General features: G+C 28.8%; 1 protein-coding gene across 1 annotated transcript; it reads left to right on the forward strand.

Moving 5' to 3' along the window:
• Nucleotides 1–1,885: 1,885 nt before the first annotated feature.
• Nucleotides 1,886–27,594, forward strand: Pgm2a (phosphoglucomutase 2). Its single transcript, XM_067280040.1, has 16 exons — nucleotides 1,886–2,028; nucleotides 3,665–3,764; nucleotides 7,754–7,910; nucleotides 8,501–8,669; nucleotides 11,616–11,639; nucleotides 14,418–14,587; nucleotides 14,763–14,952; nucleotides 15,029–15,123; nucleotides 15,198–15,292; nucleotides 15,364–15,446; nucleotides 18,962–19,055; nucleotides 19,142–19,271; nucleotides 20,545–20,647; nucleotides 20,857–20,943; nucleotides 26,550–26,683; nucleotides 26,793–27,594. Exons 1-16 carry the CDS (start codon nucleotides 1,963–1,965, stop codon nucleotides 26,893–26,895), a joined length of 1,800 nt encoding a protein of 599 aa, XP_067136141.1. The 5' UTR covers nucleotides 1,886–1,962; the 3' UTR covers nucleotides 26,896–27,594.
• The last annotated feature ends 125 nt before the right edge of the window (nucleotides 27,595–27,719 follow it).

Raw genomic sequence — 27,719 nt, forward strand, 5'->3', positions numbered from 1 at the left:
ACAGCTATCATTTAGTTCATTTACAAATTAAATTTTATATTATATATATTAAAAATTTAACGAGTACAGACGAAAAGTTTGTAAAATAATTAATTATGCCAGCTTTATAGGAGACTCCAGATTACGTTAATATGTTTTTTTAATATTTTATTCTTTCCGCTCTGAGCATTAAAAAGGTTTTTGTATGGCCATCAATAGTTCGGCAAATTCACAGTGGAGGCGGTCAGGTGATAAAGGCTCGAGGAGGAACAGACCACTCACCGATGAAAAATTCTCGAGACTTCCGACCAGGACTCGAACTAAAAAAAAGGACTCGAACTCGGGTCTTCAAAGCGGCAGTTTGACGTCTTTACTCTCAGAAATCCGCCAGCGCCAGCGAGAGGTTGATAGCAATTGTTGTTGATTAAATAAAAAATACACCATAACAATAGTGGTGTGCGATGGGTGAAGCATCGATGATCGATGTCTGCAATCGATGGTAAAAAAACATTGATGATGGTTTTCAGACATCGATCCCCCCATCGATGTTTATTTAAATTTTCAGTTTTTTCCCCCGATTACATCAGAAATAAAAAGAAAACGAAATTAACTCTTAACTGAAAAATTTTATTGACATTTGTTATTGCAATAGGTACTGTACGTTAGTATAAACAGCTCTTACAAAAGGAAGCAAATTAAACTGCTAATTTATAAAGCTCTCCAAAATTCATAGAACTTAATATTAATAGCTTTTGTATATGCTTTGGGCTCAGACTTGCTCGTTTTTATTAATAAACCCAGCCTTAGAAAGCAACATTTCTGGCGGCACTGAAGTTGCGGGTGTGCATAATGATTGTAATGTGCTAAAAAGCTAAGATTTCGATCAGTATTTTGCATGTCTTTTCAAAATGCCAAGGGGTCAGAGGTGCACTGAAATAGCCATGTTTAGGTGACTGCCGGATGGCCGAGCGGTCAAGGTGGCAACCTACCGCTCTGGTGGACCCGGGATCAAATCCGAACGGGTCGAATAATTCCAGTAATTTTTCGGAGGGTGGTTTTTTTTTTAACTCTTTCCGCCCTGTGGGCACTAAGAGGGCCTCTTTTAGAAGGCCCATTATGGGTTCGGCCAGGCCCACAATGGGGCGACCGGGTGGTGAGGGACGGGGCCCGACATATCCGAACGGACCACCCCCGAAAAATTCCTGGGGATTATTCGAGGGATCCGGTCTCCGGAGGGTGGTCTGTTCGGATATGCCGAGCCCCGTCCCTCACCACCCGCTCGCCCCATTGCGGGCTTGGCCAAACCCATAATGGGCTTTCTAAAAGAGGCCTTTTTAGTGCCCACAAGGCGGAAAGAGTTTTAAAAAAATCATGTTTAGGTATTTTTTTAACGAAGAATTTATGGTTAAAGAATTTTTTGATCCCTGACCGGGTGATCGCGGGCACTAAGGTGCCCGCGATCACCCGGTCAGGCATCCATGAACATATTTGAGATGGAAATCTCAAATATGTTTATGGATGATTTAACCCTGACATGTTGAGCCGCACCCCTAAAATTTTACGAGCCTAACAATCCATGGTTCCCTCACCACCCGGTCGCCCCATTGTGGGCCTGGCCGAACCCATAATGGGCCTACTAAAAGAGGCCCTCTTAGTGCCCACAGGGCGGAAAGAGTTAAAAAAAAAAAAAAAAAAAAAAAAACAATCCATGGTGAGCATGAAAAAAAGACACTATTGGTGAAAAGCGTTTAGAAATAAGAAAATAAATGATATATCATTAGAAAGAAAGTATAACAGTATAACACATTGCCATTAAAATTCTATGTTGAAAAATTTAAATATTTTATAAGTATTTAATCAATTTAATTGATAAAAAATTGGCAAGTGTGTATGTTGTGAGATGTCGCTGCAATCTAATTTGTTAACTTCGTATGATTGAGTTTAGTCGTGTCGAGTACGTCTGTTTATAAGTTTGATGAAAACATGGAAGTTAAAACTGGAAACAAACAATTGGATTCGAAAATCCAAGAATGGTTGAATTGGGATAAAGTAAGTAATTAATTAAACCAGTTATCTTACTCTCAGCTCTTGTGACAATTACATAATCTTATGTAATCAACTAAAGTATCAATGTTTATTAACCTTTACAGTGCCTGTTTATGAATAATGTAGGTATTGAAGAGTAATTTGATAATTAAGAATGAATCTCTATGGTTTAATGGATTAAATGATTATTGTTTAATGTAAATGTCCTAACGTTTGTATTTTCTAATTTGGAACAATGTCAAAGTAATTATGTTGAAATATAAATTTATATTATAGATTTGTATGAGTGGGTGTTGCAACCTTGAAATATGTACAGTACAAATTGTTCAAGAATAGGTGTGCATTATTATATTTTTCTGATAAGATATATTTGTTGTCAATGTCGTGATATCAATTTATCAGTTTTAATTGAATATGTAAACAGGATTTGACAACTTAGAAGATACTAATTAATTTTTTAATATTTTAGATTACTCCTTTAAAACAGTTTTCTCCCTCATATTATAAAGTTATTTATATAAATTATGGTTAATGTTACCTTAGGTAGCCAAGATGGTGGCTCATCTCTAATTCCAGCAAGGAAACAGTGGGACGCACGTTCTAACCTAATCTATTCTAACAATTTGGTTGCTAATAATTATGGTAATTATTAGAATAGGTTAAGTTAGAACGTGCGTCCCACTGTTTCCTTGCTGGAATTAGAGACGAGCCGCCATCTTGGCTACCTAAGGTAACATTAACCAAAAAGGGTAACATAACATATGACAGACACCACAGGAATGAATGAGTTCAGTTATCTTTTAGCATTGTGCTTGCTTGAACATTCAGTTTGCACAGGTGCCAACTTCAGTTTACAGTAGTAGTAGTATGTAATCTCCCATTTACCAAATGGCTTTTCGTAAAAGGTTGTGACCTTTTATGAAAGTTGAAATTTTAGTGTTTGTAAACTCAAAAAAAAAAGTACTCAAAAAGTGGTGTTTTGATATTTTCTATTTATTTTGACCGTCAATCCTATCCATAGCTTTGCAAATATCACCTTTAGTCTCTTTCATGTTTCATCTTTGTTATGCAATGGTGCTTGATTTTTTTTCAACTTATTTCAAGGTCTTGTTTGGGATTTCAGAATGGAAGAAATGCTGAAATTACAAATTTTGTTATTCCCTACAACTTTATAATTGATTAAGGATAGAGATAGCTTGTCTGCACACCCTAAAGGAGAGGAGTAATGATTGCACCATTTAGTATATGATAGACACAGTAAAAGTTTGCAAAAGGCCATAATAATTGTAGTACTGTATTTGTCTTAAAGTAATTAATTAAGGAAGTACTTTGATCATCACTCTTTGTAAAAGTTATAAATTTGAAATTATATTTATTATTAGCAGTGCCATAACTATCCATTCCTATGCCCTGTGCAAGAATTTGCATCTAGGCCCCGTAATTAATTAGGTTTGGGAAAATAATAAAATAAATACATGCATTTTGGGCCCCCTTCCAAGTGGGGCCTGTGCGAGTGCACCTGTTGCACCTGCCTAGTTACGGCACTGTGATTGTTAGTATGCTATATAAATAATAAATGTTTTATTATAATAATTTATATTAACTAGATATAAAAATTTTATGGTTTTCTTAACTCTAGAACGAAAAGACCTGTGATAAAGTCAAACAGCTGTTAAAGGATAAAAATGTATTATCATTAGAAAAGTTATTCTCTACAAGATTAACATTTGGAACTGCTGGTAAAATGATATTTATAATAATTTTTTTTAAGTGTATTTTATAATAATGTGCTAGTTAATTTGTTATTTTTGATCATAATTTATTATATATTTTAATAATACTATTAATCATAATTTTCTAGATAAAGCAGTTTCTGCAAAGTTTGGTTTGAATAAAATTGAAAGATATATTCATTTTTATTTAGATTATTCCTATCTTTAAAATTTTGTTTTCTTTAGAAATAAAGGCCAGTTCATACTTTATGAGAATGGAAAATAGAATAGAAAATCAAGAAGTATCTCAAGTTCCTACAAATTCATGAAAAACTTATTTGCATAATTATTAACTGAGCCTAAAAAGGCTGACAAAGTCTATCTTTCTGGTCTTTCTGATATTGACAAATGTCACAAGATCATCTGCTTTGAATATTGAACATTTTCTTTGGAATCTGAACTATAGTAGAGCATCAATTTATCTGAATACTGATCAACTGAAACATCAGTTAACTGAAAGCGTTCCAGTTGGCAAATTCAAATTTCCGCTAGTGCTCTGACACTGTAGCACTCTCCCCCTCCCCACCAAACTAAACTGTAGGCCTACTTTAATGTACTACTTTATGTAAGGTACATAAGGTGTGTATTTGTAAGACGTGTGATACAAAATATATACAGTACAGTTGTGTGTTTAATATATTTTTTCATAAATGATCAGTTATCCAAAAAATCAGTTATCTGAACAACTTCAGTCCTGAATTGTTTTGGATAGTCGATGCTCTACTGTATTTGGAAAATTTGAATTTGTTTGTCCTTTGAATGTATTTGAAAACTTTAAATTTTTTTTTAGGAACTATTTATACTTGTATATACTTTCTGAAGATAGCCAGTCTGAAAGTACTCAAAAATATGAGATATATTACAGTAGAGAACCGAAAATTGGAATCAATTGGGGACTGGGGTTGTTCAGATTAGTGATTTGTTCCGATTACCGATTATGTACGAATAAATATATTAACCTGTCCGATGTTCAAATTTTTCTCCGTTGTGTGTCGCTTCGTGTTGAATTTTTCTCCGTTGTGTGTCGCTTCGTGTTAAATTTTCGTCGATTTTAAGCCTAACAAAAATTTTTATAATAATAATTGAGGCTATCATATCATTAAAAATTATTTCTGCATTTTGTACAAACAAAATAAATATATTGAAGAATATAAAAACATGAAAATTATACTTTAGAAGTAAATTTAGTATCAAAAATGTTCGATTCGGCACGACACAGTCCGACTGAAAATTGTTCCGATTACTGGCGATTCCGATTACTGGGGTTCCGATTAACGAGTCTCTACTGTAATAGTTTTTTCAACAAAGTAGAATTTTCATTAGAGGAGAAATTGATACTAACTTTGTTTAGTGTATAATACTTGCTACATTGATCATGACATACTTCTGTTCTACTTTTACCATAAAATCAGATGAGAAGAGAATTCTGTTTTTCTTTGTTTCAATTCTTTGTTGTTAATCAATGAAATAATTATATAAAAATGTCAATAAACATTTTATTATCTAAAAGATTCAAATTTTGAATAAATATTAATTTTAAAATGTATATGAAAATACTAAAAATATACTTTGGACTCTTTCCTGTGTATATTTTTAATTGATTTGTATCATTCCACTTTCTTCTTGAACTCATACATAAAACATTAATAAGCCAAATGATCATTGTAACGAATTAGGCTACTTTACTGCTATTATTATTAAATAAATTTTATAAGTAATTAGCTGCTAGAGGTAGGCATTAGGCACCATCTACTATTAAATTTAATAATAATAATAAAATTAATATTTACTAAATGATTTACAATATTCTGGAAGAAAAGAATCGACCTGGAGCAGGATTACCCACAACTCCTAATTATTGTGCAAATACATTGCCAGTTAAGCTAACCAGATCTCCTCCCAATCCTTTGCTTCTGGACATATTTAATCTTAGCTATAAGTTGCATAATTACTTAGGAGTCATCCCCAGTCAGCACCATATGTCCATGGTCTATAATCACTCACTGTGGCACTCAACTGGCTGTTGCTTTACCTCAGCATGGTGTATATATACATCTACAAACATTTCAAAGTCTGATATTTTAATAAATCTTAAAGCCTGATATTTATAGATGTGTATATACACATGCTGGGGTAAAACAATAGCTGGCTTAATGCTGTAGTGGATGATTATAGGCTGTGGATGTAGTTGTCCCCAGTTGGCACCTTAAGTAACTGCAGATAGTTATACCTCAGATTAAATGTCTGGAAGCAAGGTTTTGGACAGAGATCTGGACAATGTATTTGCACAGTAAGTGGGAGTTGCAGGTTTGAGACCCACTTCAGGCTGATTCTTTTTTTCCAGAATATTCTAAATTATTTATAAATATTAATTTAATTATAATTATTAAATTTAATAGAAGATGGTGCATAATGCCTACCTCTAGTAGCAAATTACTTATAATTTAATTCTTAATAGTAGTAAAGTAGCTTGAATCATTGTTTGGCTTATTATTAAAACATTGGGTTTTGAGATGTTTATAGATGTATAAAGCATATTATGCTTTTGTGAACATTGGAGCAACCATATTTTATATTGAGTGTATCATGAGTTTTGTTTCTCTTTCATTATTTCAAAATGTGAATACTTGTGTAAGAAGACAATAACAGAAAAGTGAGTGGTCACATTCTTTTCTTTTTCCATGCTGATGAAGTACGAACCAGCCTTAATTCTTAATGTCATTTACACAATTTATTAAATATAATAGAACTTGGTTAAAATGTTTTCCAATGTAAGAAGTTTAATTCCAGAAGTTCAAAGTTTTTCCCATAAGGGATGTGTAAATTTTTTCTTTTAAAAATGTTCCTGTTTAAGAAATTTTCTGCTTATGTAGATGGAAATCCTTGTCCAGGATAAAAAAAATAAAAAGTGGACTCTCTTAAGAAGTTTTTCAACTGCATTCTATTTATTAAAAATTTTATACATTAAATTGCATATGAAAAATAAATTTACCAGTATATTAGGAAATGCACAAAATTTTGTCATTTCATGCATGACTTTAAACATGGAATTTTGCATATTTCTTATATGGCTATCAGGCAACAAGGCTTACAACAAATAGTAAGTTCTGACAAGCCTTATCAATATGTAGGTTTGGCTTGATTTGGTTTGATGGAATATGGCAATACAATTCGTGGCAATATACCACAGGGAAATGCTTCTGGAAAACTTTCTATTTAGATGATAGAAAAATCATTGTACTCATGCAGCCAGTTTGTTGGCAAGACCCAAATCTACAATTAACTACCTGTGTTCAGTGGTTTTATCACTACATGGTGATCGTGTAAATCTTCAAAAATTTTAGTATGGTATTTGTAGATCTGTGGTTTTGTTTGTGGGAATCATAAATATATTTTTTTATATAATAATATAAATGAACATGCTACATTAGACAAATATCTAAATATATACTGTATAAACTTAATTCAGTAAATTCACTGTAATGTAATGAAATATTGTTAAATGTAAGTGAATTATTGAAAGAATAGCTATATTATTTTCATTACTGCTTAAGATGATTTTGAATTTGTCCTTTGAAATACTTTTTAACAGAGTTCTACTGTATAATTATAATTGATGATATTAAAATGGTTAGGAAGTTTTTGATCTGTGTAGATTTGCAGTCTTCACTCATTAAATTGAGAGGAATAAAATTGTGATGAATATTGCTTGAATGTGATGCTTGAAATATATTGTCAAACAAAATACTGTAAAGAAAAAGATGAATATATTAACATACTGTTTCTTTCTCATTAGCATAAACAAATAAAATTTATTTTTACTAATGACAAACTAGTAAAGACAAAATTTATCTCTAAAGATGTACTCTAAACAGTTAAAAGGTTTTACTATATTATCAAAATTAATTTTTAAGAATACATTTTTGAAGATATAAATTTTTGGGGTTTATAAACAGGTCTAAGAGGTGTTATGGGTCCTGGATATGCTGCAATGAATGATCTTGTTATTATACAAACTTCCCAAGGTTTAGCAAAATATTTGGAATCTGTTGATCCTAAGGCAAAAGAGCAAGGTGTTGTCATTGGATATGATGGAAGACACAATAGTCACAGGTAAGAAAATGTTGTAAAGTCAATTTTTTTAAAAACTATGTTCTGTAAAGTAAATATATATATATAGTTTTGAAAAGTTAAAACACAAATTCTTAGTCCCTATCTGCCCTTTATAATGTGATGCTTTTTGGTGTATTTTTTATGCATTTAATCTTTTATGTATTTTTATTTTATTTTGTGTTATTTTATTAATATTATTTATATTAGTATGGCTTCAATGTATTTAGTATATTTATTTTGGTTATTGATTTGCTAATTTATTTTTCATTTTAATTTTGAATTTATCATGATCGAACGTTCCATTTAATACAATTTTTAAATTCATTCGATAGCCAGTTCACCTGATGATGGCCTATTCCATTAGGCTGAAAACGTTTGTGATTTAATAAAGTATTCTTAGTGTTATAAGGTGTTAAATGTTTTATTTAGTGTTTTAAAAGGAATTTGGGTTTGATATTTACTTAAATGTCATAGTCTTCAATTATGCCTTATAAATATAAGCTCATTATTTTCCAATCACTGTATATAAAAGTGTTAGTTTAAATTAAAAAAATATATATTTTTAAACAAATGTTTAAAATTTATTTCAGGTTTGCACAATTATCATCGCTGGCCTTTCTACAGTTAGATATTCCAGTTTATCTGTTTTCCAGTATTACACCAACCCCCTTTATTCCATTCACAGTATTACAACTGAAATGTAGCTGTGGAATTATGGTGACTGCTTCACACAATCCAAAGGATGATAATGGTTATAAAGTAAGGAATTTAATTTTTATATTTTATTAAATTTTGCTTTTAAACATTGATAAATGTTTTCAACTTTTAACAAAATAACAAGAAAAATTCAAAGGATATATAGTGGCAATTTGGAAGTATGTGATTGATATATTTCTCTTCTGTATTCCATAAAGTTATAAATAGTTTATAGACAAGATATTACAAATTAAAATTGAAATAAAGATACAACTAGATCAGTTACATGAAGAGATAAAATAAAAATTGAGACAAAAGCATACAGAAAAGAAATCATTCCAGCATACATCCATAAGATATCAAACTTCCTTTTAATTATAAAATGGCAGATTTTTTTTACTTCCGCAAAGCAAAATTATATCTTATAAATAAATTTAAACTTATTTTTTATAAATAACTGTAATTTGTTTTGAATTTAAATCAGTGTGTTCAAAGCATGCAATTTGTTTTATTTATGCTTTTTATGAAGCTGTTCAATTTGTTTTGTATCAATGTGAAGACAGAAGTGTTTTTATTCCAAAAACATTTATCAAATTAAAATTTCTAACTCCTAAAGCTTTTTCAGTCATTTGTCTTTGATTAATGTAAAATAATAGTCAATAAGTTCTCTGAAGAAGCCTAACTGGCTTAGAATTAGGATTAATAGTAGTTTTATAAAATTATTTTAACTATACAATGTATATATGCATATATAAATTTCTAAGAGTTACTGTTAAAAAATTTTTATTGCTCTTCATGTTACAAGAATTGTCAAGGTACAATTATTTGCAATCATTCATAAATTTTTTTATCATAAATTAAGATTTAATTCAGTATATGATGTGGGTTTATGCAAATATTTTTTAGGTTCATGTAATGTAACCCTTGGTGCGAAGATGGTGGCGCTTCCGGTCGCCCTCTTGGATTGGTCTGGAGAATTCGCGTTTAGTGCTATTTTGATCGGAGATCACGTGTCTTTGAAAATATAATAATCTAAGATAAAATATTGATAATAAAAAAAACATACTCATGTTAATGATTCCTTTTTTATATTCGATCCTACTTTTTTCCCTAGCTTGGTAGATTCCAATTTCATTTTTCTGCAGGTCCTTTCTTCTCTAATGTTATTGTTTCTGCTATAACCTTAGAGGAGTGTTTGGCTGCCTTTTTATTCACATTTGCTGTTGCCTTTTCCTATTCATATTCCTTCTCTATTTTCAGTACAGTCAAACCTGTTTTTATGCGGGGGATAGGGACCGCATTAAAAAAAACGCATAAAAAAATTCGCACGAAACTTCACGAGGGGCTATAAAAAATAGTTTTCGCAACACAATTTTAAAAATATTTTTTTATGCGGTGAATAGGGACCGCATAAAAAAAGTCTCACATAGAAAATAACTCAAAACCGTACGAAATAGAATTTATTGACAAAAGATGTCAGCACTTGAATGTATCGTCTGGTCTATCGTCTGTTTTACATATTTTTGTCCAGGTGGTGTTTTGTTGACAAAAAGTAAATAATTTCATTTTTCGCATATTCATGCAATAATATTACTATAATAAGTGCATTTATGCTATAATAAGTTTATTTAGCTATAATAAGTCAACGTCAGACATGACGAATCGCACGAGACTAGTCGCCAACTATACCGCGCAAATAAAAAATCGCACAAAAAAACCGCACAAATTAAAAATTCGCATTAAAAAAATCGCACAAATAAAAATCGCACATAAAAAGAGCGCATAAAAACAGGTTTGACTGTATTTGCTTCTTATTAAAGTTTGGAAGTAGTGCAGACGGAACATATTGTAGATCAAACCATTTTGGAGTTTTCCCAGTCCCTGGACATATTGCAACCAATTGTTTTGCAAAAAATTGGAAACTGTCTCCAGGTTTTCTTTATACTTATTCAATCAGATATATGCTCCGGACAGTGCCGAATGTTGTAATTCCATTTTGCTGTACATTTTAAACAATTTGAGGACGAACTGAAAGACAAAATACGACCAAAATGAACATTGCCAAATATGCTTTTGAATGTTTCCTTCGTATGCTGAATACTTATTACCACTTTTACAAATCTTAGAAAACACAATTTTAAGTTGCTTCTATAGTATAATTTACATGTTTTAGCACACGAGTTGCACCATGAGTTCATTGTCCTAATTTTAAAGTAAATTTAAAGCCATTATTAATATCCTTGTCCCATGCTAATTTCAAATATTTATTTTCATCTATCTATTAGAATTTATGAGGAGTTTGACCTAATAAAAATTCACCAGACCTAATTTCTGCATAACTACTAGACACAAAATTATCAAAAATAAATAAAAAATTGAAAAATTAACAACATTTTTAGTTGCTATTTATATCAAATTCACAAATATTATTGTTTAAGAACAATATATTTACCTTTTTAACTTTTTTTGGAAAAACTATTGAAAAAATAAAAATAAAAAATTCCACTATAGATACAATGCAACACTGTCAGTATTGTCTACCTACTGGTTAATTTGCATATTTCCATGAAAAACTACTGTCTACCATATCATATTTTACAAATTTGCATAATCTTTCACATTCATTTTTTACATCACGTTAAACGTCATTACGTATTATGTCAGTAAATTACATGATAGCTCCCTCTATTGCTATTTTGCTTTATAGATGAAAATTCAAAAAGATTTATTAAATTTATACAAAAATACCTCACGACACCCGGATTGGAGATTACTGAAAGTGCCACCATCTTGGCACCAAGGGTTACATTAACCATTTTTATAAAGGCAAACTCTTCAAAAGTTGTCATTTAATTCAATAATAAAAGATTTGTTATGAGTTAAAATAAATTATTTAAAATAATATGAATACATGCTGTACAAGTATTTTGCAGTATTATTTGAATTTACATGTTCTGTACAGTTAGTTATAGCAAATGAATTTTAATCTGAAAATTTTTTCATGTTTAGATATATTGGAACAATGGAGTACAGGTGAGTTATTCATTTATATGAAATTTTAATTGAAATTCTTTATTATTACCATTATTAGTCTATGGTTTCTATAAAACTTATATAATTTTAGGATTCAATCATTATTTTGCTTTATAGATGAAAATTCAAAAAGATTTATTAAATTTATACAAAAATTTCTTTTATCTAAACTTTTCAAAATTAGGTTTTCTATTTAAATTTTATTATGACATTTGACTACATTAGAAATTTGTACATAGTAATGATTAAATCTGATATTGAGTTTTTTGGCATTTATTAGTGATCTACTAGACAACAGTGTATGATACTGATTCTTTGAAAGTAGCTATTAATTTTGGTATATAATGAAGTGCTTTCCACCTGTTCTAGTAATAGTTTAACATACAATAATAATTACAAATGTATACCTGAAAGTTTCAAAATTTGTTTGATATTATAAGAATAATAAACAAATACAGTAGAGCATCGATTATCCGACTTAATTGGGGACTGGGGTTTGTTGGATAACTGAAAAGTCGGATAACCGAAAAGTATGAAAAAATACATTATTAGTATAGTGTATTAGGCCTAGTTTAAATACTAGCCTCCCTTTCATGGTCGAACCAGTGCTGCCAGCTACAACATGCAAAAATTTAACAAAAATAATATTAAAGTAGCCAAGACATAACCAAATATTGTAGCGCCACATCACTAGCGAACATTTGAATTTGCCGACTAGAACGCGGTCGGTTAACCGATAAGTCAGTTAATCGGGATCGGATAATTGATGCTCTACTGTATTGTCATATTGGCAATAAAGAAAAAAAACTTAAATTAATTGGACAAAATAAAAATTTAATAATTGAAGATTTGTGAAATCATAATTCTTTTAAAACAATAATATAAATAAAAATAAAATAAAATAATAAACTACAAGGTGATTACAAAAGAATACACCAACTTTGAAAGGCTATATTTACAAAATGACAAAAACTTACACATTTGGTTGACCAGGCACTTCAAACATCACATTGTAAAGTTTCATTTAGTTACTATAACTTTATAAATGTTCAATGTAACTGCCATTAGAAACATGAACAATATATAATTGGTACAATCAAAAGACTGTACCAATTATATATTGAGGACTGTATTTATAGATATCGTAATAATTGTCATGCACTTTTTTTTGTCTCATGCCAATTCGTTAAATGTTGTTCGCAGGTGTGTGTTTTAAACTGAGGTATGTTTTACCAGTCTCAAAATAATTTTATGTTCGGTTTATAGTTAAAATTGTAATTTCTTATGTTGCTTTATATCTTCCTTTTTTATGTTTAGTTAGCTGAAGAGGGGCGAAGGCCTGAAACGCACATGTAAAATAGTGTAAAATAACTAAATAAAGATGGAAAACTCGCCCAGTGTTGATTAAGAAAACGCCACTTCATTGTGTCAGTATACCAACCAATATATAATTGGTAATCAAACTCATTCTATACTGTTTACAGTATGTCAAATGTTACGGTTTTGGATGGCTGCAGTTATTCCCACTTTGAGTTCACCAATGTTAATCGGCAATGGAGGAACAAACATTTAATCCTTTATGTAATCTCATTAAAATAAAATTGCAAGAGGTAAGATCAGGGCTTCTTGGGGGCCAGTGATGAAGAGCCTGGTTGTGAACTGTTCTGCAACCAGTCCATTGTTGTGGTAATGTTTCATTCAAGTATCTGTGAGTGCAGATGAGTGCCAATGGGGCGGTGCTCTGTCATGTTGAAAAATGAAGTCCTCAACTTCTTATAGCTGTGGAAATAAACATGTGATAATCATATCCAAGTAAGAAATTCCAGTAACAGTGGCCTCATGAAAAAAGAATGGGCTGAAAACTTTGTCTTTGAATACAGCACAAAACACATGAACACAAGCAAAATTTTTCCCAAGGTTAAATGATTTCATGAGGATTCTCTAGACTCCAAATCTGCACATTGTGATGGTTAACTCAACTATTGGTATGAAAAGTTGTTTCATCACTCACAAGAATCAATTCTCTTTTCTTTATCACATTCGGTAAGATTCTGTAACAGCTGTAATCTGTACAGTTTGAAATGCAATTTCTTTTTCAACACTTCCACACTGTTGTTTGAGGAATTTGCAGTTTCTGGCTAGCTTGTCAAATTGATTTTCTCAGATTGTTAGCAAATGCTTGCTGAATCTGTTGCACATTCTCTTTGGACACAGAGCTTTTGCCTTTGCAAATGCATCCTTTTTCAATAAACTGATGAAACCAAAGTAAGATACTCTACCTATTGGGAGGTTTAATTCCTTATTTATGACAAAATACATATTGAACAATCATAACTGATTCAGTTTTAGCAAACTCAATAACACAGAATGTCTTCTGTTGCACAGTTACCATTTTGGCACAAACTCACAACAGACACTTGTAGCATGATTAAGGGTGCTCATAGTGACATCTCTCCACAAACAACTGAAACTTTAGAATGTTTCCTACACAATGATTTGTGGAATGGTGCTATAACTTCTTTGGTTGTGGAAATATAGTTTTTCAAAGTTGGGGTATTCTTTTGTAATCACCCTGTGTATTAAATTTTTATAATATATAAGTATACTATTGATGTTTAACTTAGAGATTTTTAAAAGTATTTTTTTTTATAGTGTCTAAAATATATTATTGTCATATATTCTAGCTTTAACATACTTCTATAAGTGTCTTATAAATAAAAGATGTATAAATTATTAAGAATTAAAATATAATGTTTGTTTAAATTTATTTGATTGTAGATTATATCTCCTCATGACAAAGGTATACAAACAAGTATTGAAGAAAATCTATGTCCTTGGCCATCTGCATGGGATATTTTATTGGTTGAAAAAAGTACTTTATGTAAGGATCCATTATATGAAATTGAAGAAAAGTACTACACATTTTTGAAACAGAAGATTGTTGATATGTGAGTAAAGTAATATATGTTAAATTCTTATTACTTTGAATACTATAAGAATTTTTAATGCAAAAAAATAACAGAATATTAATGAAGATAAATCTTTCATTTGTAAACTATCTTTTGTTACTACTAATATTTTATTATTTACATATTCAATATTACAAAATTTTTATTCTCTTAGCAACATAAATTCAAACTGCCCTCTTACATTTACATACACTGCAATGCATGGAGTATCTCATAAATTTATGACCAGAGCATTTGAAGAATGTGGTTTTAAACATTATGTTCCTGTTAAAGAACAAATGGATCCAGATCCAGACTTTCCAACTGTTAAATTTCCTAATCCTGAAGAAGGTAAAAGTGCCTTGGTGAGTTTGTTTTAGTGGTTGGTTTTAATTTTTTTTGTTTAAAATATTTATATTTTTTTATTTGCTCTCTCTCTAGGATTTATCAATACAAACAGCAAATTCCAGTAACAGTACTGTTATTTTAGCAAATGATCCTGATGCAGATAGACTAGCTGTTGCAGAGAAAAACAAGTAAGCATTTTCACTGTTTTAGGAACTAACAATTTAAATTGCATATAGACTGCAAACTAAATTAACTTTTAAAGTGGTGAATGGAAAGTCTTTACTGGAAATGAGATTGGTGCTTTATTGGGTGCATGGTTATGGTATGCCTTTGAAGAAAAGAAAACTAACATACCAGGTGTGTTAAGCATTAATAGCAATAAAATAATGACAATAAAAGAATTTTAAGAGTGTATATTTTATTTTCAGCATCTGATGTGTACATGATATCAAGTACTGTATCATCAAAAATTTTAAAAGCTATAGCTTCTAAGAAAGGATTTAATTTTGTAGTAAGTATTATTTATAATTAAAGATTTTCTATTATTGCCAGGATGATCATACAATGTATGGTTTCTCTTTCATCTATGAGATTGGATTTAGTCTAATGTAGAGTTGTTTCTTCTCGGTTAGTTCATCTCAACTTGCATTCATGCTAACTGTTGCTATTCTATATTTGATTCCGTAAATAAATTTGAAATCTTTCTCCATCCTGTGGGTACCAAGAGAGCCTTTTTAATCATACCCACTATATCCATTGTGGGCCTAGTTGAGTGATGATCGATGGGTGCCCAACATATCCAAGACAGACCACCCATGAAAAATTTCTGGGATTATTTTGACCTTCATATTTGATCCAGATCTCCCAGAGCACCTCAGCCATCTGGCCATGTAAATTTGTGATCAGCAATAATGTGAACTGGTTGTTAATAATTACTTCTTGCGAAATTGGGAATTAAAGAGACTTATGCAAATAGTTACAAGTATTTTGCAAAAATTTAGACATGTCTAATTGGGACTGATTAAATATCTGTTATATTTAACTTTCCACTTAATTAAAAACATATCAACCAATCTCATATTCCTTGAATAATGTTTATGGCTATTCTAGCATGGTGATGTTGATGTTCCAACTTAATAAGCTACATCATCTTGTACAAAATAATTTATATTGTATGATATATTGAATATGTATTATTTTTTTATTATTATAGATTATTTAATGTTAAGTTTGATATTTTATTGTATTGAATTTAAATAAATTTATAAAATTTCAAAATATACTTTTTTTAAAAATTTTTCTAAGATTAAGAATTGTCTGGACAATTACTCTATTTTTTATTTTAAAAACAAATTGTTTCACATTCTGTAACAATGTAAAAATAAAGATAAATAGCTGTTTTTAAATTGTAATTTTATATAGATTTTTTTCAAAAGTTATTTATCTTATGCACTCAATAGTGAAATACTTAAACAAATTTAACTTAAATATAGTAATAAATAAAAATCTGAAATCATCTGCAAAGTCAATGCAAAATTTTTAGTGAATATTTTTGTTAATTAATGAATTGACTAATTTGTTTAATAGTTATTTTCAACGATACATTTTCGTATTTTAACTTATGTATTTCATTTTAAATAAAGTTTATTATCATATAATGTATTAGAAACATATTTGTTTGTAATAATTTTTTTTTAAATACATATTTATGTATGTGCTAATAAGTAATAACACATAAATATATACCTACTAGTACATATTTGTGTATCTAATCTGACAAAATTGCTTTGTGAAGTTGAATTTTTATAGAAGGTTGACCAGATCAAGAAACTATTCAAGAAATTGACCGTTAAAAAAAAGTTTTTTATTACTTAACTTTTTGAGAAGTTTATGCAATTTTTTATTCTTAAACATTTTGGAATTTATCATTTTATCTTCAGGAAATTGAATGTAATGGCATTAATTTAAGAGGTTGAGGGAGATAGCAAAAACTGGTTTTTAAATGTCAGATTCCAAACCAGTTTCAAACCACTTTGTATTCAGTAGAATTAATGTTTTATAATTATATTTTATTAATATCACTAAAGTACTGCAGTAAATATTAGCCGACATTCACAAATAATCCTGTATTACATATTATTTTTGCCAAAAGAAGGTCAGTGTTTCTTCAAAGTTTGTAAACACTGGAGTCTTTGTATTTAACAAATAGCATTTGAAGACTTTATCATTTTAAATTCATGCTAGTTTTTATGATTTTAATTTTAAAATTTAAACATGAGTAATGTTTAAATTTACTGGAGTTAATTGAAAAAGTTAAATATCATAAATTTGTGTTGTGTACAAATTTTAATGTTGAACTGAAATTTCCTGGTAGTATATCAGCAGTTGTGTAATCATCTTAGATCTAAGCATATTGCCAACTAAAAGTCAAAAATGGCAAGTGAACACAATACCATAATAATGATACTGATTTCATTATTTCTTCAAAACCAGTTAATTCATTTGTCAAAAACTACATTTGTTACTAGCATTTTCAATAATTCAAAAGCTTTTGCTTAATTCATTATCTTCAGGCTTGTTGAAAAAGAATAGTTTGACCAGAGACATTGCAATGAATACAGAGGGATAACATTTAAATATATTGAAGTTTATAAATTATCATTAAATGAATATTGTGTTATAGGAATCTATTAGAGAAATTAAAATGAAACAGACACCAATTAAATAAATACAAAATTATGTGGAAAATTTAATGCATTTTGAAAGTGAGTCATTTTAATGCATTTGGGAATGACATAGCATCTTTTATCAGAGTATTTTTACATTCCTCTTAAAAAATCCATAAATTTTCAGTTGTATTAATTTCTTGTGATGTTGATTTTAATAGGTTCCACCTTAACTTTATTTGTTTTTTTCCCTGTACTTTAATTAAAAGCAGTTACAGGTATTCCTCGTATAACGCAGTAGATACATTCTGAAAAAGTGCCATGTTATATGAATTCGTGCTATACAAAAGAAAGGACTAATGCAAAATGGAGGGTTATGTTCCAGAAGTTAACAAAAGTATACTATTCTTTTTCATTACTAAGAGAAATATGTTTATTAAACCAATCAATACTTTATTTTCAGTCAATAATTAACTAACTAACAAGCACAATAAAAAGTACTGTTAATATTAATTTTAGTCAAATGAGGGTGTTTTTTTTTTCAAAGTATTATCGTCATTTGAGGTTTTTGGTTGATCTTGATGAGAAATATCAACATCATCATCATTTTTTTATTTTTATCATAATTTTCTACAGATGACAAAATAAAAATGTTATTGATCGATAATTTGTTCTAGCAAGTCTCATTTGTTCAGTTCGAATACCGAGATACCACTGTATTTTATTCATCATTTTTACGAACGATTACTTATCATTAAAAAAGTTTATTTAACTTACCTAAAAATGTTTAGACATTTTTAGTAAGGTTTAAATAAACTTTACTAAATATGAAAATTAATCTATAAAAACAAAATACAGTGACGATTTTAAGGGCTAAAGTTTGAAAGCAATGATGACAACACCTGGTTCATAGGAAAGCTAGGACAAGGAAGAAAAACTTCTACTATCAGTTTTCATTAAGGTGAACCTGAAGAAAGGTACAAAACGAATTTAAAATTTCAATATTCTATTTGAGACAACACACTTGCTTACTTGAATCAAAAAAATAGTGAATAACATAGTGAACTTACACTTAAAAATTGTGAAATTTTGTACAGAGGATTTCCAAAAGTATGTTAGAGTGATACTGTGTTGTATGAGGGATACTTGTATTTCTATACATGTTGTGTTTTGAAATATAACTTTGTAATTCTAATATTTTAGCTTTGAAAAAGTTGAAATTTAAGATTCTTAAATTTTCCAATTTATTTATATTTTATTTAAAAATTTGTAATAATGTAAAAATATGTAAAATTATTATATTACATTATATTCATTCTATATATAAGTTTGTACAATAAATGTTATAAATTAATTTTAGGAAACACTAACTGGATTTAAATGGATGGCAAACAAAGCTTGTGAATTAATGGCAAATGGAAAAACAGTGCTGTTTGCGTTTGAAGAAGCTATTGGTATGGTTGAATGTTTGTTTTTGATTACCTTGTTACATAAATTAAGCTATTTTTATGATAATTATTTAAAAATTGCTTATATTTAGGATTTATGTGTGGTACCACAGTCCTAGACAAAGATGGTGTAGGAGCAGCAATGGCTATTGCCCAACTTTGTGCACATTTGAATGCCAGAGGTCTAACATTAAGTAATGAACTTGAAAATATTTATAAACAGTAAGTGGTTTAAATTTTATTAAAAACTAATCTTAAAATCTTTCTAACTCATCTCTTTTGTATTTTTAAATAATAGCTTATTAACAACTATCTTTCATCACTTTATAGACTTTTAAACATCTTAATCAAAAATAAATTTTTTTGAAAGATTTCTCTTCTTGAATCTTTAATAATTTCTTTAACATTTCCATTAAAATTAAGCTGTTTCTCAATTGTTTATTTACAAATTGACAGATAAAAAGTTAATAAATTTTTATATTGAAAGTTGAAAAATACTATGATGCAAAAATTAATTTTCTGGATTAATAATAGTAATTCAACATTTTTTGTTAACTTCCTTGTTAGATGCTTACATTTACCTTGAATAAAATTTTATAAAATCTTGTTTCTACTTTGCAAGAAACAAACATGAAGATGTGGAATATACTTACTATCTTCTAGAGATATTGAAATTTATAATAAATATAAAAGGCATGTTTCCTCATAAAGCTGCTTAAAGCCACAGTATAAAAAGACAGTTAAGCCCTTTCTGCTTTGTCAGCTGCTGTAGTGCTAGTGCAGCAAGGTTTACAAGCATTGACTACAGAAGTATAGATGACTGCCACCATAAATTATATGCATATTATGTTACTGTACCTCAAATGAAAATTGTGACATATGAAAATCTGTTTTAAATTTGTTATCAGAAAAATTAGAAATACAATTTTACACACAATTTTTTATTCTGACATAAACATTTTCAGATTTATTAGTAATGGCAAAGGCAGGCATTCTATTGTTGTTTACCATATAGGTAATTGTATTTTTATGCAATATTGAATTTTCTTGATTGGCTGCCTCTGATACTTTATTGTCTCAGTGACAATTTTGCATTGTTTCTGACTAAACATTTTTATTCATGCTAAACCATGTATACAAAAAATAATGCTGAGTAGCTGAGGTGAAGAAGTATTTCCTACAAAAGCTTAAGTAAAGAGGTTTTCTAGAAAAACATGCCCAATATTTCCGTGATCTTCTTTAAGCAGGTTTTGATTTTTTTTTTAATAAAAATCTGTTATGATGGTATTAAAAAACAAAAATTTATTTAATGGTCATTTATTCTACTCTAAATATTAAATTTGGAATTTTCAAACAGAATTTTGTAAACATTTTAGAACTAGAACAGCTGGTAAATAGAAGCAAGCTTATTGTAACTGGAAGTTTTTAACTAAATTAAATATTAATTTAAATGATAAAATATGATAAAGGTTGTATTTTGGTTTATTTTTTATAGATATGGTTACCATGTTAGCAACAATTCCTATTATATTTGCCATGATCAACTTGTGATAAATGCAATGTTTGATCGATTGAGAAACTTCAATGGCCCTGACTCGGTAAATTAAATATTTTTTCCCACAAGAAATTTAAACACTTTTTATTAGATTATAGTTCTTATATGTTGACTTGAATAACTGTAAATAAAATAGTGTTTTCTTTAAATCTAATATTTTAAAATTATTTAATTCAATTTATTTCTTTAAGATTATACTTTAAGAAAGCAAAAGAGTTTCAGAATCAATAATGAAAGTTTATTTGTTTTTAGTATCCAACAAATCTACAACAGTATAAAATTCAAGGGATAAGAGATTTAACTACAGGTTATGATAATACCCAACCAGATAACAAGGCAGTAAGTTTTACTTTAATTAAAATTCAATACTGTTTACATAATGATTATGGAAAAGTGCCTAAGAAGCTTTTGAGGCTTCACAAATTATCAGAAATTAACACATCAAAAATATAAATTTGAAAATTTCAATTGTGAGCATATCAAAAAAACTCTCAAACCATGGTTTTAATTCTTTTCCAACCAATAAATGGTGTATGTGTGTGTGAGAAATGTGATGCTCATCTTCAATAGTCTCAAATCTTGCATGCAGCTTTCACATACATTGGAACCTTGCTTAACAAGCACCTCTCATAAGAAATAATTTGCATAATGAGCAAAACAAATTGTAAAAAAAATGACTAGCTTAACGAGCGATGTTTTGCATAACAAGTGACGAGAAGAGGGGAAGTCCCAGATTGTACACATGCTTCCTCAATCTGTGTTTAGTACTCGTTCCACTAGCATCTTAGTGTTGATTGCAATCACACATTTTTCCAAACTTGTGTTCAGACTTATTACATATAAACATCAACAACCATAGCCTGTTATATAATAAACATGCCAAAAAATATGTCAAATTTTTGGGCTATGTAAAGGCTATAATTAAATATTATAAATTAAATAATTTGACTAGAGGTAGGCAGTTATGCTGTCATCTCGTATTAAATTTAATGACCAATTCCAAGTTAAATTTAGATTTTTTGTTTTCTGCAAATCGAATTCGCATTCCAGGTTGATTTCATTCCGCACTAGAAGAAAAGATGAAGATGATTCATTTTCTCTAACAATGTGTAGTGTATAATTTTCTTAGTCAAATATTTTATGTATAACATTTATTCAACTTTTTTCGGCATGGAACGCATTATCATATTTTCAGGGTTCCTACGCACCTGGAAAGTCAGGGATTTTCATTAGTTTCGGAAAAAGTCATGGAAAGTCAGGGAATTTGTCGAAAACTGTCAAAAAGTCAGGGAATTTGTCTCCTTAACTGCCTTGTTGATTTCGTTTGCTGAATATGGCTGACTAAGCGTAGCCATCTGCAGGCGGCAAGAAGTAATGCTGCAATCTTTAATAAGAAAATATACCAGAATCTGTTTTGAATCTGAAATGGCTCTTTTCACCGTTCTGAAGCCATATAATTTTACAGTTGTGGATTAATAACAGGATAAACTACTATTATGTAATAGTGTTTAATTTTTAATTTTAATAATTCAGCGATTATAAAAAGATGAATTTGTTAATTAGAATAAAAAATAACTAATTAAAAATTAGTTTACAAACTTTTAAAACTTGAAATCGTAATTTATTAGATTGTTCACTTCAAAATAGCTAAATAGATCAGTAAAAATCTGTGATTTAATTGTTTTTCATGTTTAAAACATTACTATACAACATAAAAAAATTATAAATAGCTACCCGACATTTACAGTAAAATGCTGGCGCCGACTAGTAGTTTTTTACATTTGTTGTTACAACTTTCTTTGAAAAGAACTGTACTGCAAGTGTATTTTTCCCCCTCTCCCGTTAATTTCCACAACTTCGATACATAGTTTAATAATTAGTTTAACAGAAATGATGTTGGGTAACAAATATCCACTGATTTTGGCAAATTTAGGCATCATACTTGTAATAGATATACTGTAGTTATCATTTTGAAAATCAACTAGGTAATCTGATAGTTTAACCAATGTTAACTTGCTTATAATTAATTATAAATTTAAAAAGCTGGTAAATTTTTAAAAAATTAATTAAATTACTAAAAAATTAAAATAAATTTGATTATCTTTTGTGCGAAACAACAACAAAACAATTTTTATAGTTATGTTGCAAAAGAAAAAGATTTGTAGTTACGATTTTATGTGCTGAACTTCTATATTTTATTAACATATAATTGTAATTTCGTTTGATGTTTATTTCTGTACACTCAAACCTGTTTTTGTGCGGTATATCAAAATTTCAATCAAATTGGAACATAATTGACTTCTGTAAAATTTTTTAAAACTCTATTGGATGTTTTCTATGACATCAAGTTTTTTTCATTTTTTATTAACTAAAATTTTTTTCTCTTACCTTTTTTCGGTCCCCTCATATTTTAATAGCATAAAAATCAGAAATATTGTGTTAAATGTAGACTGCAGGTGTGAAATTTTATGCCTTGAATGAAATAATAACACTTCCTGCAGCTATATTTATCAAATAAAAGTATTTTTTAACGATTACTTTTAACTTTTTATATAGTTTTTCTGTAAAGCCACTTTTTGGGAGGGTGTTTATTTTGCGGGAATTATTTCCCGGCAAATTTTTTTAATGTTAGATTCGTATTTAAGTGAAAATAATTAATATAAAAAATAAACTTCTTAGAGGATTTTTCCCCCATTAAGGATTGCAGAAAAAGGCCCAAGGAGTTAAAAAAGCAATTCCTAGTTATTTCGTACAATTTTGAGTTATTTTCCACGTGGGACTTTTTTTATGCGGTCCCTATTCACTGCATAAAAAAAATACTTTTTGTGTTGTGAAAACTATTTTTTATAGCTACTCGTGAAGTTTCCTGCGATTTTTTTTTTTTTTTTTTTTTTTTTGTGTGTGTTGTTTTTTTTTATGTGGTTCCTATCCACCACACAAAAACAGGTTTGAGTGTATTTATTTTATTTATTTAAATTCTATACATTTTAAGAATCCTAATTTTCGTAATACTATGACGTCATAGGAATACAAGTCTCACCCAAAATAGAAAAACGTAAAAAAATTAAATTATTAGATGAAAAAAAAGGAACGAATAAAAATTTTTTTATAGAAACTTTAGAAATAGTCAAGACAGTGCAGCTCTCAAGATTGATCATTTGGATTGGAGTTGAATTTTCCATTGTTTGAAAAGACAATGAATACTTCTGTGAACTCGGATTCTTCAATTGACGTAAGTAAATCAGAGAATTCGTTAGATCCTCATCATAAAGTGTGAGTGATGGTCCAAAACCAATCCAGGGAACGATCGAGGGCTACCTTCTCCTTCCACAAATTAACAGTTGCCTTTCAAAAGGAGGACTTTTCTAACTCAGGAAAAGCATGAGTGATATATGTTAGTGCTAGACATCAAACAGAAATCAAATGAACTTTCCTTTCTGGATCATTCACTGAACATTGCTCTGAATTCCAGATTCCACTACTGCCACTATGAACTTAAGACCAGAAACGAAGACAACTTTAGCTATATTGTAAGCATAGTTTTACAATAAACGGGTTAAATGGTAAAGAGGTGTCTTCGTCCATCTGTACCATGTTTCCCACAACTTATTAGTCCCTCGACTTTTCTGACGTTGGGAGAATTAACTTTATCCCCTTTATTTTCCCAAAGGGAAAGAATCATCATATCTCACAAGTGAAACGTAAAGTTTCAAATCTTATGTTCTAATTGACGTTTGAAATTATGTTAAACCTGAGAAAGGCTATTTAAGATTGCTGAAAACATTAGTTCATTTATTAAAATTTGCTATAAAAGTGAGAAAGATGGTTTGTGATATGATTTGCAATAATTATAAGATTTGTAATTAAGGGTTAAAACAGATAAATTTTGTCTGCATTCTTAAGAAAATTTTATGCAAAGACAAAATTTAACACAAAATTAAATAATAAGTAAAAATTATTAAAAATAATTATTAAAACTCTGGCCTTTACACTGAAACCAAAATCAAAATGGCAGCAACGAAACATTTTTTTTTCTTTTAATGAGTTGCCAATTCAGCTAATTTTTTGCTAGATTTAGTGGATTTGTTAGAGAAGCTATAGTAAAAACTTACATCTATCCCTCTTTATATACAATCTATTTTTACACCATTTTGAAATAATGTGGTTGACAAAAGAAAACTATTTCTTTTTTTACATGATCGATTTTTTTTGAGGGAACAAATGCTTTATTTGAAAATTTTTAAATTTAACTTTTTGGTAAAATTGTGTTGCTGTTTAAAAAAGTTACTCTTTTTGTTGAAAGATGTTTAAGATTTTGTGTTTCTAAGTCAAGAGTTCATTTTAAGTACAGTACAGTACTATTTGTATATCAAAGAATACTGTTTGTTGATTTTATGCTATCTTGTATTTACTAGATTTACATACAAGTAATATTGATAAATGATGATAAAATAAAAAGCTCATGTTTCATTTGTAAATTGCTTATTTTTTCATTACATTGAAGTTGTGGATTCTATCATACATTTTTCTACAGGATGTATGCATACTGTATTTTTTTAATGTGGCGGTCTTTGAAACATACAACTAGGCAAAAAGAGGGATAGATATACTTGATGTTCGCAGTAAATAAAATGCTGTTTTATTATGTCGATATTCCACACTGTAAGAAATGTGAGGGTCAGGGAATTTGGACAAAGTTGGTCAGGGAAAATCAGGGAAAGTCAGGGAATTCAAAACAAAAATTTGAGTAGGAACCCTGTATTTTACATGAATTTATATGGAAAAAATTGTTTTGCTTAACGAGTGTTTCGCATTATGAGTAAGATTCTGGAACAAATTATGCTCATTAAGCGAGGTTCTGCTGTACATGCCTAATAGGAAAAACTGATAGTGTGTAGCATTCAGTAGCAGTGAGATTAGCTTCATTTGTAAATGTTTGTAAAGCTGGCACATGTAGCAATGTTAAAACAAGTGTAATGTTTCCAATGAAGTGATAAATTTGTGAGATTAAGTATTGTGTTTATTATTTAGTTTTGGATATTGTTATTTCAGTTACTATTTAGTAATAGTTTCAGTTTGATTTAAGTTTTTGTCATTACTACTTGCTTAATTGAGTACTCAGCTCAGTTTTGACTGTAATAAAGATTCGTAACAAAATTTTTAATATTCATTTTACTTAATGAAAATATTTCATGCAGAATCACAACATATTTTTGACTTTAGATTTTGTACAAATTTCATTGCATAAGAATATAAAAAAATCAAAATCTTTAAATCTTCAAAATATTTCATTGCTTTATTGAAGGATATTAAAAAATAAAATATTCATAAAATCTTGAGTACTTTTAAACATTTCTACTCATCAGGAGGATCGTAGAAGCATTAACAAGACAATATTCAAACAAGTTTTCATGAAATTAACATTCTGAAATTTTCTCCAGTGATAAAACAAAGTTTGCAAATACTGAAGATTTTGTGAATGTGTATAGTTTATTGTCTTCAATAAAACAATGACAAAATTATTTTAAAAAATTAGGCTGCCTTTGATTTTGCAAACAAAGAAAAAAGATATGTGAAATTATTTACAAAAAAATTTGACATTGCCTTGTGAGTTAATTTTGAATTTAACATAGGAAACAGTGTTTTTTGAAATTCAGTATTTGGAATTTGTGTGTGTATATATATATGATTTTGTGAAATATTAATAATTATTAACATCAAATATTGATTATTAATCTACGTTTACATAAATTTTTTTCCATCATAAAACAAGAATTATGATCTTTATGTATGTTGCTATTTTTTTTATTAATTTGAGAATCTAATTTTATAAGTATTAACCATGTTTAATTTATATTAATTAACATCAGAATTTTAAGATTAATAAGTAATAATCTTAAAATTCTGACGTTAATTAATATAAGTAAATGAAAATTCAATTACAGATTCTACCAACTAGTAAATCTAGTCACATGATTACATTTTACTTCACAAATGGATGTGTTGCCACCTTGCGCACCAGTGGAACTGAACCAAAGATTAAATATTATACAGAATTATGTGCAGAACCATCTCGCAGGTAAAATTTTTGTAAATGGTTTCATAGATATGTATAGGGAATGCCATACAATTTAATGTGTTTTCCACTGATTATAGATATATATAGTTTCATATTATTTTTATAACAGTGATTGGGAGGAGCTTAAAGAAGACTTAGGAAAATTAGTCACTCTCATGGTAGAAGAATGGATGCAGCCAGAAAAGAATAATTTGATCCCACGTTCTGATTAAGCTTGATGGTTTCGTTTGATCAGTTTTATTGTAAACTTTTGATTGTTTAATATTTATAAAGAGAAGGACTGTTTATTTCCTCTCTTAATTTATTATCAGGAACACCAAATTTTATTGTTGTATTCATTCCACTTATTGAAAATATGATTTATAAAAATACAAAAATAATGCCAAATAATATAAATGTGTAGAAAGTGCTTGTAATGACCAGAATATATCTGGATTTGTATAAAAGAATAATAAATTTTTGCCTGTGGCAGATAAAAAAATATATATATATATATATGTATTGTGCTTCTGTTTATTTGAAGCCTGTGATTTGAGTTTCTTTAAAAAATTTAATAAATTGTATTTCTACATGGAATGATCACCACAGAATTGAAATGCAGATATTCTAGTTTTATATCAAATAAAAGATTGTTAAAATTAAAACCAAAGTTTTTGTTGTTTAAAAATTACAACAAATAGTAATAATATGGAGTGACAATTATATAAATGTTTTTGAAGCCTAATATTTAGAAAATACTGATTTTTGTGACTTTTTTTTATTTTGAAGCAAGATGTCATTTGTTAGAACAAAGTATTTTCATAAACTGCAATTATAGATTTGTCTATACGTTTAAAAATATAATTGCTACTGTGAATTTTGAAAAGATCGCTGTTATAAGTGAGCATGTAATAAAAAGTTTAAAAGCAGCATTTACCATTGTTTATTTTATTATTATGATAAAATTCACACACAAACACTTTGTTGAAAAAAGTTGATAGCATGAATATCTTGAATTCTCATACTCTCCACTTTAGATGTAAAAGTTTTTGTAATT

The sequence above is a fragment of the Centruroides vittatus genome, unplaced genomic scaffold (assembly GCF_030686945.1).
Source record: "Centruroides vittatus isolate TY-2023 unplaced genomic scaffold, ASM3068694v2 contig_880, whole genome shotgun sequence".
Taxonomy (NCBI): Eukaryota; Metazoa; Arthropoda; class Arachnida; order Scorpiones; family Buthidae; genus Centruroides; species Centruroides vittatus.

What these genes read in the sequence shown, in the direction of transcription:
- Pgm2a (XM_067280040.1), top strand. Translation starts at nt 1,963, where the DNA reads ATGGAAGTTAAAACTGGAAACAAACAATTGGATTCGAAAATCCAAGAA. An exon ending in AGGATGATAATGGTTATAAA is followed by an intron (nt 8,670 to 11,615) that starts GTAAGGAATTTA and finishes TTTCATGTTTAG; the next exon opens with ATATATTGGAACAATGGAGT. An exon ending in AGAAAGGATTTAATTTTGTA is followed by an intron (nt 15,447 to 18,961) that starts GTAAGTATTATT and finishes AATTAATTTTAG; the next exon opens with GAAACACTAACTGGATTTAA.